General features: G+C 46.7%; 1 protein-coding gene and 1 non-coding gene across 2 annotated transcripts in view; one reads left to right on the forward strand and one right to left on the reverse strand.

The window, feature by feature from the left end:
- The window catches only part of SH3BP5 (SH3 domain binding protein 5), a 77,953-nt gene extending 61,318 nt beyond the window's left edge, over positions 1-16,635 (reverse strand). Inside the window, exons 1-2 of the mRNA XM_033212700.1 lie at positions 16,136-16,635; positions 14,368-14,430 (exon numbers count right to left, since the gene is read on the reverse strand). Of these exons, the coding sequence (XP_033068591.1) occupies positions 14,368-14,430; positions 16,136-16,273 (201 nt within the window). The 5' untranslated portion in view covers positions 16,274-16,635. The remainder of the gene's footprint in view (positions 1-14,367; positions 14,431-16,135) is intronic.
- Positions 441-545, forward strand: LOC117084734. The gene has a single exon (XR_004437635.1). It is a non-coding gene; the product is annotated as a small nucleolar RNA U13 (small nucleolar RNA).
- Positions 16,636-17,689: the final 1,054 nt, after the last annotated feature.

Consider the following 17,689-nt stretch of genomic DNA (forward strand, 5'->3'; position numbering starts at 1 on the left):
AAATAATATGAGCCAGATATTTTGTAGAACGTCATTTGGAAAAGACTCCCTTTTTTTTTTTTTTGAGACAGAGTCTCACTTTGTCACCCAGGCTGGAGTACAGTGGTGCGATCTCGGCTCACTACAACCTCCGCCTCCCAGGTTCAAGTGGTTCTCCTGTCTCAGCCTCCTGAGTAGCTATGATTACAGGCACCACGACCGGCTAATTTTGTATTTTTAGTAGAGATGGGATTGGTTTGAGACCAAGATGGTCAGGCTGGTCGCAAACTCCTGACCTCACGATCTGCCGGCCTCAGCCTCCCAAAGTGCTGGGATTACAGGTGTGAACCACCATGCCCGGCCAAGACTTGCTTTCAATTCATCTTTTTTGTTGATGTTACTTAGGCACCAGAATGGAATTGAACCAATTACCAAAAAATGTTTAAAATAGCCCAAGGTAGATCCTTTTGGAGTTCGTAAGTGTGCTGATTGGGTGTTCACGGTGCACGTGTCAGATATGCCATCCTTGAATTTTGTTATGATGTGAGCACATTACTCATCTGATATGAAATGGAAAAAAAAAAATAGCCCAAGGTACAAATCTCCACGAACAAAGGAAAAAACTCATGAGCCCTTTAAACGTGCAAGCAAGCACAGGGGTCAGTACTACAAGGCCCGGGAGGATGGACCAAAGCTACATGACAACCCTGCATGCACGTAAGCAAGGAAGCTCTCATGCACACAGCTAGAAAGACTGGTGGAACCCCAGTAATTTTTCATTTATGGCCAAACACATGTTCTTAAATCCACAGTATTCTTTGAGTAAGAGGATGCAGAAATGCTGAAACAGCAGTTTCACCAAATTCAACTACAAAAGCACTATTTCCATGTTGACGCCAGGAGGCTTCACATATTTCCTCAACTGCAAGACCCACAATGTTCTTCAAAAATTCACAATCATTACATTTCAGACAGAGTACACCATTGATGTGCATGTTTATTGGGGCTGATGTTTCAACCACCACCCAAGCTGTTATGAAATACAAGGTCCACTTTATAATTAGCACAAGTCTTAGAATCAGGGCGATATGGTGAGTTCATGGCCCAGCCTCGGAGAGCTCTGGAGATCAGTTAGTGTAGCCTGCACAGGAATCACACATCCACCCACCACAGCATTCCAGGCAAGCTGGCTGGCTGACATCTGCTGGCTTTTAGATAACCTCCTCCTGCCTTCAGCTAATCAAAATGTTAAGAAAGGAGAGCACAGGATGCAAAAGAGCCAAAGTCAAAGTCGACGGCTGTAACTTTAGAGACACAGGAGAAACGACCAGAAGGAACAGCTAAAAACATCATTTCATCAGAATAGAACTAGGGGTGCGGGGGAGTGAGGGAGAGGACTTTCATTTTGCATTATAACTTATCAGGGACTCTTTTAAAAAAACTACGTCCAAGTATTGTTTCAACAAAAATGAAATTTTAAGTCTATGACAGCATAGATTGACTACAGAGCTTTTGCATTTCCTCAACTGTCAAGACCGAAGGTGGTTCATAATTTATTCAACATGTGGCTAGATCAGAATGGAGATCCCAAACAGTATCGGGGCTGGAAAAAAGTTTGCCCATCTTTTAGTTTAGATGCTCCCATTTCACTGATGAAGTGACTGAAATCTCAGGAGATAAAGATCCTCTCCCAAGGATCTATACCTGATTAATATCAAGGCGAAGATTGAAAACCTGGTCCCCTAAGTCCTAGACTCTAGCATTCTTTCATCTATGCAGCCTCAGTGGGGATCTCAGAATATGCATCCGCTATGCCTCCAAACACAAACTACTTAAGGGCATGGGCTTCAGCCTCAGATTCCTGGATTCATTATACATCCTGGCTCCACCACTCCTTGGCTGTGTGACCTGGGAGAATTGACTTATTCACTCAGTGCCTCCCTTTCTCATCAACATTCTGAAGGACTGTTGTGAGAATGAATAGGATAAAATATAGAAGCCACTTAGCACAAAATTTAGCATATAATAACCTTTCACAAAATAGTGGTTGTTTTTACTTAGGTGCCATTATTTAATAAATGGCTAAGGGGCTGGAGGAAAGGACCAACATTTGTTGGACATATATGCCCGGTACCATGCCGGACGCTTTACAAACATCACCATATTTAACCCTTAACAGCCCTGGTAAGATCCGTATTGGCCTTCACATTTTGGAAAGAAATTAAACTCAGATAAGCTAATATAACTTACCAAGACTGTACAGCACATTAAGAGGCAGAGAATTCAAATCCAGCTCTGAGCTCTAAAGCCTACACTTTCCACCATCATATGCTATGGAGCTATGTAGTTTAGTTTCTATCAGCTCCAAGAAAAAAGTTTTCTTATGCATTTTTTTTTTTAAGACAGAGTCTCACTTTGTCACCCAGGCTAGAGTGCAGTGGCGTGACCTTGGCTCACTACAACCTCTGCCTCCCAGGTTCAAATGATTCTTGTGCCTCAGCCTCCCAGGTAGCTGGAATTACAGGCATGCACTACAATACCCGGCTGCTACTTTTTCTTTTTTGTATTTTAGTAGAGATAGGGTTTCATCATGTTGGCCAAGCTAGTCCTGAACTCCTGGCCTCAAGAGATCTGCTGGCCCTGCCCTGGCCTCCCAAAGTACTGGGATTACAGGAGTGAGCCACTGCACCCAGCCTCCTATGCTTTTTTTGACCCTAAGATTCACAACATTGAAGTGTGGTTTTAACAAGTTACAAGTGGGGAAGTAGATGTAATTTCTATCAAATAAGTGCAATACCAGGACTCTTTCCCCAGAGAAGACCCAGCAACACCAGTGGCAGGGAAAGAAAATAGCATATCTATCTGGAATTGCCCAAGGGGCTTTAGAACCCTACCACCCTGAATTATAAAGCATCTGTCTAATTATTGTAGTACCTCTGGCTCTAGGCTCCACTAATTTTTTCTAATAGGCATTGAAGCCATGCCATAATTTTTTTCTCAGGCAAAATTTTTAAGAAATGGGCAAAGTGGTAAAGAATTTCCTATGGCAAGACCCACAGCATTACTAAAAACTGTCCCTCTTGCCTCTATTGTTGCTGGCTTATTTGAGGTCACCGGGAATACTAACCAAATTCCTTGCTTTCCTGGCTGCTTAATCATTAAAGCACCTCAAGAAGACAATGAAACGTGGTTGAAAGTTTATGAAGTCTCCTCACAGAAAGAAAGGGAGGAAAGGAAGAAAGTATATGTCCTACGGGCCTCAAAATAAGCCACTGTCTCTACATCACCATGAGGGTGGCAGTTTTCAAATATGGCCTACAATTCTTTAACACTGCCCCAGGATCAAGAAGAATTAGAATCCAGGTGGGCTCATGACTGCTTGGACCACCAGATTATAATAGAAGAGCTACTGTGGAGGTTCCAAGGCTCAGTCAGAAAAAGCCATGAAGCTCCCACCTGGTCATCTTAGGACACTCACTCTGGAAGGAGCCAGAAACCAAAAGGAAGCGAAAGTACCACACGAGAAAGGTCACACGTAGGCACGCTGGTTGCAACTCCAGCTGAGCTCTCAGCAGAAGCTTTCAGAGCCAGCATCCTCTGTCAAACAAAAGCGTAGGCCATCTCAGACATCCAACCAAGCTCTCAAATGACTACAACCCAGGCTGACATCTGACTGCACAAAACTCCTCAAGCAAGGACCGCCCAGCTGAGCCCTCTCAAAACCCTCTCCAAATTCCTGACCCACAGATCACAGGCAAAATAAAACAGTTGTTTTAAGCTATTAAGGCTTGGGATCATTAGGGAGAAACAGTAACCAGAACAATGAAGAAGCAGCACATCCCGTTTCTTCTTCCAATAAAGCCAAAAATCAAGAGAACATTAAATCTGTGGGCTTCAAATCTAGCAAAACGAAGCTGAATCCTTTCGCATGCTGGAAACAAAAGGGTGTGGTGAATGAAGACAACCAAACCCCATTCATCATGTTTTGGTTGGGTTTAATGCCAAACAATAAAAGATTTATATTAAGAGGGCTGAGCTGCAGTTATAATAAACAGCGGATATTCCTCTCATTGTCTCCCTGATAGCAGTTTCTTTCTGTCAGAACAAACACTAACATCTCTTAGATAATCCAGCAAAACACAGCAAAGGAAAAAAAAAATCAGGCAAGAATAGAACAAAATTTTTTCCATCTTCCTTTAAGGAAATGAAAGGGGCTGACTTGCCAAGCTCTCCAAGAGCTGCTTTGCAAATTCTGTGATACTCTTGGTTAAAATGCACTACAAAAAAGCAGTATAGTCTTTAATGCTGGAAACATCTACGTGGCAATCGGCAGACAAAGTAACTCTCAAAGAAAAAGGCTGGGCAAAGATACCTGGGCTGCCTGCCAAAGGATGAGGTTCAATAGATGTTTAATTCATCCAGCCAACACACACACACACACACACACACACACACACACACCCCACTATGTTAAAGTCCCTACAACAAATGCTGACAACGAAAAATAACAGCACAAAATTAAAAGGCTACAGTCCACAGGGACCAGATCGCTGTCAACTTGGGGATTTGAAGATTCTCATTAACCACAGGGATAGCAATGAATCCATTAACCCCATAGCCTGTCTTCTTTTGAGATGACACTCAGAGTCAGAGGGAAGGCACCTTGAATACAGCTAGGGATACAGTCACATGATTTGTAGGAAAGTCGGCAGGTACTGCAATAGCAAGCACTTATGACCCTGCCATGGGTTTCAGCTGAGGGGCCAGGAGAGTTTGTGTATTATCTTGTTGATCTTTGCAGGTTAAAAGGAAAACATGCCTAGTTTTTTTAAGGCAATACAGTCTATGTCAATATTAGATAGCTATTTCTATGTTCTAGCCAATGGCCAGAACATGTTTTGGCCACTAACAGCATTTTGCTAATGTGGATCCATGAATGAAGTTGTGCAAGAGAACCTATATGTGCCCACATTTATCCATTTAGAAATGATGCTAACGGTCAAATACATAGAGTAACTAAGTTCAAATATCTAAATATTCTTAATATTTGTAATGTTTTCCATTATATCTTGATTTATTGTGTTTTCTAAATAAGCACATATACGAGGGTTTCTTGGCTGTAGAAGACCCTAAAGTGCCTTTAAAGCACTTTTCATCCTTCCATAAATTACAACTACAGTAGCTGAACAATGCACTAATTCATCAAGCAAACGCACAACATCGGGGTTTATCTACAATTAAGGCAGGAACAACCAATCTGAACTTTTTCCCATCAGCCTTCATAGTTCCTAAAATTCCTTCCAGAGAAATTCATTTCTTTGGCTTATAAAGACATTTTTTTTTTTTTCAACAGGCTTCATTCCCCACCCCCATCCCATGAAAATTATAACATATGGTCATTGTAAATATTTCACAAAACACCAAGAAATGAAAACTAAAAACCACCAGCATCCTCAGAAGCTAGCAACAACAACTGGTAACATCTGAGGGTACATATTTCTAGAGCCAGGCTTCTCAAACAATGTGGTGATGGATTTTCCCTCATCCAATCCACCGTAAATCAATACTTCTGTAGAATAAAAACAAACTAGGAAAGCAAAATGCCACCTGGATGTCACAACATCAAATTGCCAAAAAAAAAAAATTCTAAAGTCTTACTCTCAATTTCTGCATTTATTTCACCATAATTGGTAACAAGCAGTTCACATTCTTTGACCTACACAAGAATAACTATGTTAGGGCCGGGCATGGTGGCTCACGCCTGTAATCCCAGCACTTTGGGAGGCCAAGGCAGGCGGATCATTTGAGGTCAGGAGTTCAAGACCAGCTTGACCTACATAGTGAAACCCCATCTCTACTAAAACACAAAACTTAGCTGGGCATGGTGGTGGGCACCTGTAATCCAGCTACTTGGGAGGCTGAGGCAGGAGAATCACTTGAACCTGGGAGACAGAGGTTGCAATGAGCCAAGATCACACCACTACACTCCAGCCTGGGCAACAAAGTGAGACTACATTTCAAAAAAAAAAAAAAAGAATATGTTAGGCCTGTCTTCTCATATGCATACATTCTTTTACTATATATATGGTTTTATATATGCTCTATATAATTTTATATATATTTTATGTATAGTTTTTTTTTCCCCACTAAGTAGACCATGGCCATTTGTCCATATTCACACATCATCTTTTTTTTTAAAGTGAAAGGCCACTCTTAAAATGCTAACGCCCCCAAGCAAGGCAGAATCTTTGTTCATGAGCCAACATGTGCATAAGTGGACAGGTTCTGGGGAGGGAAAGGAGAACACAAGGTTGCAATTTACCAGTGTCACAACTGTCCTCACGGTCAGTCTGTCCAAGAACACACCGGGAGGCCGGGCGCGGTGGCTCATGCCTGTAATCCCAACACTTTGGGAAGCCGAGGCAGGGGGACTGCTTGAGCCCAGGGGTTCGAGACTAGCCTGGGCAACATAGAGAGACCCCATCTCTACAAAAACAAAAATTAGCCAGGCGTGGTGGCGCGCTCCTGTAGTCCCAGCTACTTAGAAGACTGAGGTGGGAGGATAACTTGAGCCCAGGAGTTCAAGGCTCCAGTGAGCTATGATTGTGCCACTGCACCCCAGCCTGGGCAAGAGAGACCAACACTGTCTCAGGAAAAAACAAAAACAAAGCAGAAGGCTGGGCGTGGTAGCTCATGCCTGTAATTCCAGCACTTTGGGAGACTGCAGTGGGTGAATCATTTGAGGTCAGGGGTTGACCAGCCTGGCCAAAATGGCAGAACCCCATCCCTACCAAAAACACAAAAATTAGCCAGGTGTGGTGGCACATGCCTGTAATCCCAGCTACTCAGGAGGCTAAGGCATGAAAATCGCTTGAACCTAGGAGGCAGTGGTGGTAGTGAGCTGAGACCAAACCATTGCACTCCAGTTTTTGAGACCCTGTCTCAAAAAATTAATTAATTATTAATTAATTAATTAAAGCAGGGCTCACTCAGGGAAACTAACTGTCACATCATAGCAGACAGGCCACAGCGCAATGCCCTGCTGATCCAGTGACTACAAAGTCCATCTCACTGTAATCCTGGCCTATACGAGCCCTCCCTCTGGCCCCTTTCCCAGTGCCAATCTGACAAAGAAAGGTCATGGCAGGACCTGGGGAAAGAGAACAGAGCTACCGCCAGGCCCCATGGCCAGTTTGGCCCCAGTGGACATCTCATTGGAACCTTCTCTGTTTGCAGCACCCAGCAGGTCTCAGCCAAGCACACAGGTGGCCCTCTTCTCCACTCAGGCTGGGCAGCTCTCAAACAGCATCCCTTACCATCCTCCAGGCCACCCAGGGATGTAGGCAAGAATCACAGCCCCCAGATTCAAAGAAGAGAAGACTGTGGCTTCCATGTGCCAAGTATCCCTAGAAGTTAGTAGACCTCTGATTTCAACCTGTATCACCTGATGTCAAGACAGCTGTCTTCCCTCCACCTGCCCTTCCCCATGGCTTTGGGCTTTGGTTATTTCACAGCAAAAACTGAGACACAATCCCATTTTAAAGAAGAAACTGAGGCACAGAGATTACATAATCTGCCAGAGGTCCCACAGGTATGACAAGGGGAGCTGGGGTTCAGCGCCAGGCAGTCTGGCTCCAGAGGCCAAGCTTTGCCAGCTGTCCTATAGCTAGGCCACTCCACAAGTTTCAAATGTTTCCCCCACTCACCTCCTCCCCAAAGGGAAATAAGCAGTATGGGAGGATCACTGAAGCCCAAGACGTTAAGTACCACCATTCTGATGGCCAAACTTCAAGTCAGAGCCGTGGGGGCCGCGCAGCAGCCCTGGCTCAGGCTACCCTGAAGAGATGCAAAGACCACACATGCTTTTTCTTCACAATCAGTCAATCACCAAAGGTCCTGTTAACACTCCACCTCTCCCCACCCCAGCCTTCCTCAACCTGCAGACGATGTCTGTACCATCAGCTCTCTTCCTCCTCCACTTTAAGGCTGCTTTGGATGTTATCTTCAGACTATTTGGGGTCTGCAGACCTCAACTCTGATGCCCCCTATTTCAACAAAGCTTTGGCCTCCCAAAGGGCCCTGAGTGACTCTCCCAGAATCCCCCTCCCCCAACTACAATTGCTCGCTTGGATCCAGGAGATGACAAGCTCCATGAGGCAGGGACGTGCCTGATTATTTATTTGTTGACCACCCTGGTCCCCAGCGCCCCACACAGTATTTGCTGCAGGAAGGCCTCCAGGCCAATGTTTACTTCAACCAGATCTCACCTGTGTACAAGAAAGTCTGGGCTGCAGGGGCTCTGCCAGCCCAGACCGGGCAGCCTGCCACCAGGCCCGGAATCTGGTGCAGCTTCAAGAAACAGTTACTCCTCCCTCCCCCGGTCTGTCTATTGCTTCAAACATTCCCTAGCAGTTTCTTCAAAGCAAAACTTAGTCTTGCAGGACCTAGTCCCTAGTGCATTCCACCCACACATGTTTTAATGGAGAAAGTGCTGGGACGTATCACTGTCCTTTGACTTTTTCTCCTGATCTGTGCTAATAATTCATGAGAGAGGGGCCAGGTGGCTTCCAGTTCACTCCCACCTCCAAGTTTCTAAGCTCAAAACAGAGTTTTTGGTTCTACCATTGCTTCTTGGGTCCAAAAAAAAAAAAAAGTTTTAGGTTTTGTTTTTAAGAGAAAGCATTTGCTGGTTTTTGGAGGGAGGAAAGGCAGAGACAATGAGTGCTGGCTTAAGCGTGTTTGAGGAACACAGATACTCAGAAACAAATATTTTTCAAACCACCCTGCCAGTATAAGCAGAAACTATTCCCACCTGACCTGAGCAACGAGGAAAAGAAAGGACCCCTTCACAGTCCTGGAACAGCCCACTTTCAGAGCAAGCACGGGAAATGATGAAAACACTACATGTTGTGCTTAAAACCACATATATATGGGCATGAAATATTACGAATCTTTATTCTGATTAGACTTAGAAATTCTCAGTGTGGCATCTGTTCTAACAAACATTTGAAAAGAGACCTATATACTAGGCATTTTAAAATTACATCAGCATATTGAGTTTTATTACCTCACCTGGCAGGGCTGTCACGCACCTGAATGACCCATTTATCTCTGACTCATCACCTCCTCTTCCATCCATTACTCACCCCAGCCTGGCACAAGGCCCCCTTGCTGGTCCTCAGCTAGGCCAGGCCCACTCCCATCTTAGCACAGATGCGCCTTCCAGCTGGAATGTTCTTCCCCCACATGGCCTGAGGCTTGCTCACTCTCTCCAGATAATACTGCATTCCTCTCCCTCCCCTTGCCTCCAAACACCCACCAGCTGAGTCCCCTTCCAGCTCTTTGCCTCCTTCGCATACATCAGATAACCTACTGTGCTACTTTAACTCTTTACTGCGTTTTCCACCCCCTCTGCAATGTAAGCCTCCTCGGAAGAGCAGGGACTTCTTTACTGCGTTTCCCACCCCTCTGCAATGTAAGCCTCCTCGGAAGAGCAGGGACTTCTGTCCATTCTCTTCATTGCTCTGTCCCCATCACCGAAAACTGCCCCCATCACATGGTAGGTGCTCAATAAATACTTAGTGAATTAAAAGGCTGGTCAGGTGTAGTGGCTCACGCCTGTAATCCCAGCATTTTGGAAGGCCAAGGGAGGCAGATTGCTTTCAGCTCAGGAGTTTGAAACCTGCCTGGCCAACGCTGCAAAACCCGTCTCTACTAAAAATACAAAAATGAGCCAGGCGTGGTGGTGTGTGCCTTTGGTCCCAGCTACTTGGGAGGCTGAAGCTAGAGAATCGCTTGAACCCGGGAGGCAGAGTCTGCAGTGAGCCGAGGCTGTGCCACTGCACTCCAGCCTGAGTGACAGAACGAGACCCTGTCTCATTAATAAATAAATAAAGCTGATGGATCACTGGATCTGTGGGAAAATGTTTATCTTCCTAACTTAAAACATCAGGCTTATATCCAAGGCCTCTCTGGTTAAAAGGTTCCTCCTTTAACAGCTTAAAAAGGTTGGCTTTCGCTGATATAAATCAGAGTGCAAAGGAGACTCAACACTGTTCAAAATAAGGTCAGAGGCAAACCCACGTTGCAGGAAGAGACAGACATCCAAGTGACACGGCAGACGGCTGCCAGAGGCCCTTTCACAATCTGGAATTTAAACGGCCAAGACAAGAAATGGGATGTTAAATGTGGACCTCAGGAGCAACACCTTGGTCTACAGCTACCCACGGACAACTGCAGCACAGTGTGTGAGCACATTCGCACCTACCACAAGCCTGGTCACCAATTCAGCTTCATCAGACAAAAATTATGAGAGGTGCTGAATGCCCCAGATCGCAATCAAAAGGCAAAGAGAAAGGAAATGGGGACAGCAAAATACCTTCCCCTGGGGTCCCTGAAAGTAGACTATTTCATTATTTGCCAATTCCATACTTGTGAATTCATCTACTCACTAAAATTTATACATAACCCCAAAATCAATGCACGCAGCCCTTTCAGGTTCACTCACCAACACACGCAGGAGCGACACTCCACCTCCTCCTTTCAATGCCCAGCCTGTAAACAAGTGTCCTTTTCATGGTCTACTTAGTGCCATGTCTTTCACGCTTTTGTGCTTTCTTTGGTGATTTTGCTGTTAAAAATGGCCCATAAGGGAAGTGCTGAAGTGCTGTCTAGTGAGCATTCCTGAGCATAAGCAGGCTGTGATATGGCTTACAGGGAAAATACATGTTAGGTAAGCGGCCCTGAGTTCAATGCTAATGAATCAATAGTACATAATAAATAAAGTGTCTTTTAATGGAAACTGAAAAGATTAATAGTGATCAGTTGATGAAAATGATGTGACCACAGGCTTGCTCCGAGCCCTGCATTTTCCCTACAACAGTGGTTCCGTATTCACTATTTCAGTGTTCACAACTTTAGGGAATACAAGTACTGCAAAAACAAGACTGGGCACGGTGTCTCACACCTGTAATCCCAGCACTTTGGGAGGCTGAGACGGGTGGGGCGGGGCAGCAGGCAGGGGGTGGGGGGCGGTGATGACGACACAAGGTCAGGAGTTCAAGATCAGCCAGTTCAAGACCAGCCTGGCCAACATGGTGAAACCCTGTCTCTACTAAAAATACCAACATTAGCTGGGCATTGTGGCGGGCGCCTGTAATCCCAGCTACTACTCCGGAGGCTGAGGCAGGCGAATCGCTTGAACCCGGGAGGCAGAGGTTGCAGTGAGCCGAGATCGCGCCACTGCACTCCAGCCTGGGTGACAGAGTGAGACTCCGTCGCAGGAAAAAAACAAAAGACTCGACTGTATATTAACATGGCTCATTTTCCTGCCCCCTATCCTTGGGCATACTCCCCTTGACCACCCCACTGGCTCACTCCACCTGTTCCTCTGCAGGCTCTCCTGCAGGCATCTGCTCAGATGTCCTCCTGCAGCGCCCCTCCAGTGTCTGTCACATTTCTTACTGTAGCTATTACCACCAGTAATTATTACCCCCTCTCTGCTCCTCACCCCAACCAAAAACATAAGCTCCTGGAGGGCAAGGTCTTTGTCTCGTTCACCCACATAAATGCAGTGGTCAACAGTATCTGACAAGCAGCTGGTGCCCCGCGTGAAGGGTGAAATCCCACCTGGCTCCTTTGTGACAGAAAACACCTATTAAACCTGTGCCTCCCAGTGCCACATGTAGCTACTAACACTTGAAACATGTCTAGTCTCAAGTGAAATGTGCCCTAAGTGTAAAATATGCCAAAGATCTTAAAGACTTAGTATAAAAATATATGTAAAATATCAGTAATTTTTTAATAGCAAGTCCATGTTGAAATTGTACTGTCTTGGATATTCCGGGTTAAACAAACTATTTAAATTCATTTCAGCTGTTTATTTTTCATGTTTAATGTGTCTACTAGGGAGTTTTTCATTGCTTATGTAGCCCGTATTATACTTCTATGAGTCAGTCTTGGTTATAACACCGTGAAAAGGCCAGCCAGCAACCCAGCCCAGGCCTGGCCACCCCCCCCCACACCCTCCAGTTGGCCTCTCACACGGCTCCAAATGCTCTCCAGAGTCAGGCAGGAAACACCTGTCCGGTGGCTTCCTGTGACACACAAATACCTAAGTGTATTCAGAAATGGGATTCAAAAGTCAGGGCTAAAAAGAATTGAACAGATTAACCAATCTCACCCCAAGAAGGTAAGCACCCTAGGGGCTGAGATGTGGGCCATCTTGTTCATTACCCAGAACAGTGGCCAGCACATAGTAGGTGAGCAATTAGAATCAATCAATGCCTTGGTGGGGGGGAGGGAGGGGCTTGGGGGAGCATCGGAAGAAGAATATTTCCAGGATGGGTATGGCAACTCATGCCTGTGATCCCAGCACTTTGGGAGGTCAAGGTGGGAGGATCACTTTGAGGCCTGGAGTTCAAGAACAGCCCGGTCAACAGAGCAAGATCTCATCTTTACAAAAAAGTTTAAAAATATGAAAAATTAGCCGGGTATGGTGGCATGCACCTGTAGTCTCAGCTACTGGAGAGGATGATGCAGGAGGATTGCCTGAACCCAGGAATTTGAGGTTGCAGTGAGCTGTGACTGCACCACTGCACTGGGATAACAGAATGCAGGAACTGGAGGAGATCTGGAAAATGCCTGGGACTATAAGATGGGAGCCCTGCCTCTGAGGCATCATCATAAAATGCTAAGCCTCTGAGTCCTTATCTGGAAAGCAGATAGCCCCTATTCTCCTAGTTCTCCAGGCCAGAACATTCTATGATGATAGTAGTTTAATACAGTGGCAACTAGACTGTTTAATATAGTGGCAACTGGGCTCTTGAAACGTGACTATTGTGACTGAGGAACAGAATTTTGTCTTACTTTATTTTAATTAAACTCATTAGCCAGGCATGGTGGTACACACCTGTTATCCCAACTACTCAGGAAGCTGAGGAATGAGAATCACTTGAGCCCAGGAGGTGGAGGTTGCAGAGAGCAGACATTGCACCACTGCACCCCAACCTGGGCGACAGAGTAAGACACTGTGTCAAAAAAAAAAAAATTAAATTCAAATAGCCATACATTGCACATGGCTACCATATGGGACAGCATAGCTCTAGGCTGGTGTGACAGGATGGAATGAGATAAAACGTGTAAAAAACACTCTGTAAATGCTAAAGCCCTATAGGAATGGTAAGGGTGTTGTTGTTTAATGCATTAGAAATCTGAGATCCTAAGAGGTTTCGGTTACCCCACATCACAGACAGACTCAATTCATAAGTGAAAGAAATGTAAATAAACATAGATTTTACTTTACTTAGGGAGAAGGACAGCCCGTGTTCTTGTACACCTACGATGGAAATGGAGGTGGTTAGCGATAACCCTTCACACAGCTCAGAGCAACAGGCTTTTTAATCCACATTGCTACATCCAGATTTGGTAACTCCAGGGCCTACGCATGCAGCAGAAATCAAGGCTGCCTGTGAATCCTGGCAGATTATATTCCTATCTCGCACACCCTCACTCTTAGGGACCGTGTGCTGCTTGTCCCTTCCACTGACTTTTGCTGTTTCTCCTGCTACAGAAACAGACTTTGCCAACAGCTCCCTGCACTGGGAAACTGCGCTGAGAGTCCCTTCCGGGCTCTGACAGTCAATTCACAGTCTCCTGAATTGAATTTGAATACAGTGGTTGTTCAAATTTGCTGATGGGTGGTAAAAGCAACCACTACTGGAAAGGGGTGGAAACGAATCAGAGGCTGTGATGAATGCTAACTTGTTTACACTCCGGTTGGAAAATGCACAGGAAACCTAAATCAAGTTTTAGTCTCCCAAGATTTTTCCCAGTAGGAAAGGCCTTTCCAGTCTAAACAGCTTTTTGTTACCATTATAATTATATTCTATGCACAAGCAGACAATAAAGAAATGAGCAGGAAAGCAGAAGGCGGCGGTGAGTTATTAGGACAGGAAAGTCAAAAAATGGTCAAAGTCAGAGGAAACAACACAATGCTTTCCAGCACAAATGTCAGGAACCGCCCTGAACATGTAAGAGATTTTGTGAGCTCATTCATTCTTCTCCATTAAAGAGCTCAGCTAATTTTCCCCTCTAACCTTTCAGTCACATGAAAACTTGGGGCTTAAGCGTTGTGTAACGCTCTGCACAGACTTGATTTAGGCCCCATGGAGCTTCCATAATGAAAAACAACATGTGAAATTGGATCCACATGCGTTCCGCCCACAGGTTGAGCTCAGTGGTGTATTTTATTCTGTCAGGGAGCTGTTGCTCAACTCCCAAGGAGGGGGGTCCAGCAATAACTCTCCAGCTATGAAGACAAAATTAACCAGCCTTGTGCTGGTGTGAGTGACATCACTCCACCAAGAACAGGAATTCAGCTCTCTGTACCTCGAGTTCAGTCTCCCGTCTGTTGATATCATCCGTGGACTGATTTAACTTCTCCAGTTCTCCCTGGTGAAGAAAAGAGGGAGAAAAAAAGACTTATGGGATCCGTCTTTTGTTTCCAGTATAACTCAGTCCATAACCTGAAAAATTACCCCAGCCCAGTTTGCAGGAAAAGGGAAGAATCGGTATTAATTCTTAAGGCAAACAGTTGAGGCTTGGCTAGAAATGCAAATGAATGTCGGCATTTCTGAAACCATTTTCTTAAGGGTGTCCTTTTTGACAATGTCTTCAGAGACATTTGGAATTTGTCAGAGGTCAAATATTCCAGGTATGTGCCTTCAGGTAAATCCCACCTGTTACAAATGGTTTAATGGCCTCATCAAAACAGCACTATCTGCCTTGAGCAAGAACTTTGCTTAGAAAACAATAAAAGACAATAAGCAAGGCCAGGCCAAAAATATAAACCCAGTGAAATCATCAAGGGCAGAATTCTGGTATTAACTTACCAGAATTATTTTTCTGTAAAGGGTGAAAATCTTTTCACACTGCCAATTATTCAACCTACTTAGCTGGATGTTTTAAACTAGCTTTAATCCCATTCATTTCAATAAACATTTACAAACTGACATTTTGTGAAAAGCATCCAACATGAACTTAACTCATCTTTACTATGCAAACAAAGGATCTTGCTAACATAATCCCATACCAATAACACACGATTTATTCCAAACCAATTATTTTAATTAATAGCATTCCTAATGCAAGTTTTTTTTTCCACCTGATCTTTATCTTGCTAACCTGACAAAACAATTCATTTAAACCCCAACCACTGAGTTAAGTGAGCTTTTAAATTGATCTGTGCACTAAAAAACCAATTAGGGATCCAGAAACTACAGAGCATGCTTAAAAGCCATTTTTTAAAAATGATTTACTGAAAAGGTAGAATAAAACGGGTCTTAGAAAGGGATTTGCTCTGCTTTTTGCTTCGGGGTGAAGAGGTTAAACTGTCACTCCTAGATCTCGGCTTGGAAATTGTTTTTTAATCATCTCTCTTGGAAATGGAGGCACAGTCAGCCAGCCCAATCCCCTCGCCGCCTCCACGCGTCAGCTTTGCGCATCAGTTGTCCCTGATTTCTGTTCATGCCCAGCCTCACAACAAGGAAAAGCAGGGTTTTAAGCAATTTCAGGCCAGGCAGACCGTTGAGCCGGTGGTGACAATAAGACGCTCAGTTCTCTAACAATGAATCAGAGAAGGAAAACGGCTCAGGCCGGGCACCTTGGCAGGTGAGGACTCTGCACCCGGGGCACCAGTGGCAGCCCGCGCTGCAGGGGCGGGCAACGCCCACCCGCCTACGGTGCCCGGTGCCCACGCGGGCGACCCCTCCTCGCAGAGCCTGGAAGCCATGCCTTGCCCGCGGTGCCGTGGCGGCCGGGCGGGGGGTACCCCCGAGGATACCATGGCGCCCCCGCCCCCTTTTTCCCTTTGTTGCACATCCGCCCGAACCACCAGGCACGCTGCGGCGACCCCGATCCTGCTAGGGGCCTGCGGGGGGCTCCCCGCAATAGAGTCAGGCCGCATCCACGCGGGCACTGTAGGCTCCTCATTGTGGAGACGAGGAAACAGAGCATACAGATCGTCTCCTGCCACCGTATGTGGCCGCCAGTCCCCGGACCACAGTCACTGGGGGCTGCGAAGTGGATGTACGCGTAGACGCAGACCTCCGCTGCAGCCCCCGCGAAGCCCGGATGCGGGTGACCCCGCGCGCCCTACCTGGATTCGGGGGTCCACCTCTTCTTCCTCCTCCAGCCCCTGCTCCATCCCCTCTTCCTCCTCCTCCTCCTCGTCCCGTGCAGGCGGCAGGAGCTCGGCTGGCTCCTCCGAGCGGCTCCGCTTCGGTGCCGCGTCCATGCGGGCAGTCGCCACGCGCGCCGCGCGGTGGGCTCGGGAGTGCCCTGGGGGTCGCGGCCGCCACAGGCTGGGCTGGAGCCGCCTCGCCACAGCCGGGCACGGTCGGGTAGCCGACGGGGCCGACACCCGGGAGGCACAGCTCGCCGATGCGGATCCCCCTGGCCGCGGCGGAGCAGAGGAAATGGGCGCGGCTGCCCCCTTTCTGCCGCGGCAGTCAGCGCAGCGCCCGCTCCGCCCCGGTCCCGCCCCGGCTGCGCGCTCCTCGGCCAGTCCCAGCTACCCAGGTCTCCGTCACAAAACCCCAGCTCCCTCCACATCTCCAAGGTGGCAAAATAGGAGAGCCCCCACCCCCTTGTAACTTAGCAGCCCGGATATATCTCAACTGCGTAAGGCAAGCCTCCCGCTTTCGGAAGTCCCCTTCTCCCGCCCTCCTCCGAAGCGCGTTGTGTGTGATAGGAGGCGTGGGGTGATTTCCCGCTGAAGTCGCCTTCCGAAGCCTGCGTTTAGTGACCCTGGACCTCAGGACCAAGACTTGCCGAAACCCTGTACCCAAAGCACATTCCTCCCCTTGAGCGAACCTTGGGAATGGCGCCTACTCAAAGATTTGCCCAGAAAAGCAAACTAAAATGTGCGCTTATATAGACACAGGAGTGCAGAGAGGAGAGCCAGCGGCAGCTCGGTGCACGGATGCATTGCCGAAGGCTGCGGCCTCTCTGGGCGAGCCCCGTACCAAACACAGAGGTGCGGCGGTCCTACCTGAATAGCCAGGAAGCATGGAGAATGCATTGAGCTGGGATGCCTGTGGGCGGACACAGCCTTTTTAAGGAGGTGGCAAGTGTAACCCCCGTTGATGGGCACACTCTGGCCAAGAATTTATGAATTAGTGAGACTTCCTGCCCACCATCAACAAGTAGGGAGACAGTTGGCCTGGCAGACACAGCATCCGAAAAGGCCAAACTGAAGAGGCATGTGTGCGCTTTTATGAAATGTCAGGGCCACTGTGATGTCAGGGGAACCCAAAGGATGACGTTGGCAAAGCAGGTGAGCACATAGCTGCTCACATCTCCTTCCTTTGAGAAATGCAGAACGTGCACATGTTCTACACGGAGGCCTGTAGCCCATCTGCTCTGAGTTTGGTGGACAAATTCGCTTGAGAATGGAGCTTCTTTCTGAGAACCTATCATCAAAACCACCTTACAAAACCTGTGTCTGGCACTACATGGTAGCTCATATCTGTAATCCCAGCTCTTTGAGATGCCAGGACACAAGGATCACTTGAGGCCAGGAGTTCAAGACCAGCCTGGGCAATACAGCCAGACCCCTTCTCAAATAAATAAATAGTCCTGCTTCTGGTGGTTTTATCAGAAACTAGGCTAGAGGGTTACTCCTAGGGAAAGGCACCACCCCATACACGCT

This window comes from Trachypithecus francoisi, unplaced genomic scaffold, assembly GCF_009764315.1.
Source record: "Trachypithecus francoisi isolate TF-2019V2 unplaced genomic scaffold, Tfra_2.0 Lachesis_group0, whole genome shotgun sequence".
Taxonomy (NCBI): domain Eukaryota; kingdom Metazoa; phylum Chordata; class Mammalia; order Primates; family Cercopithecidae; genus Trachypithecus; species Trachypithecus francoisi.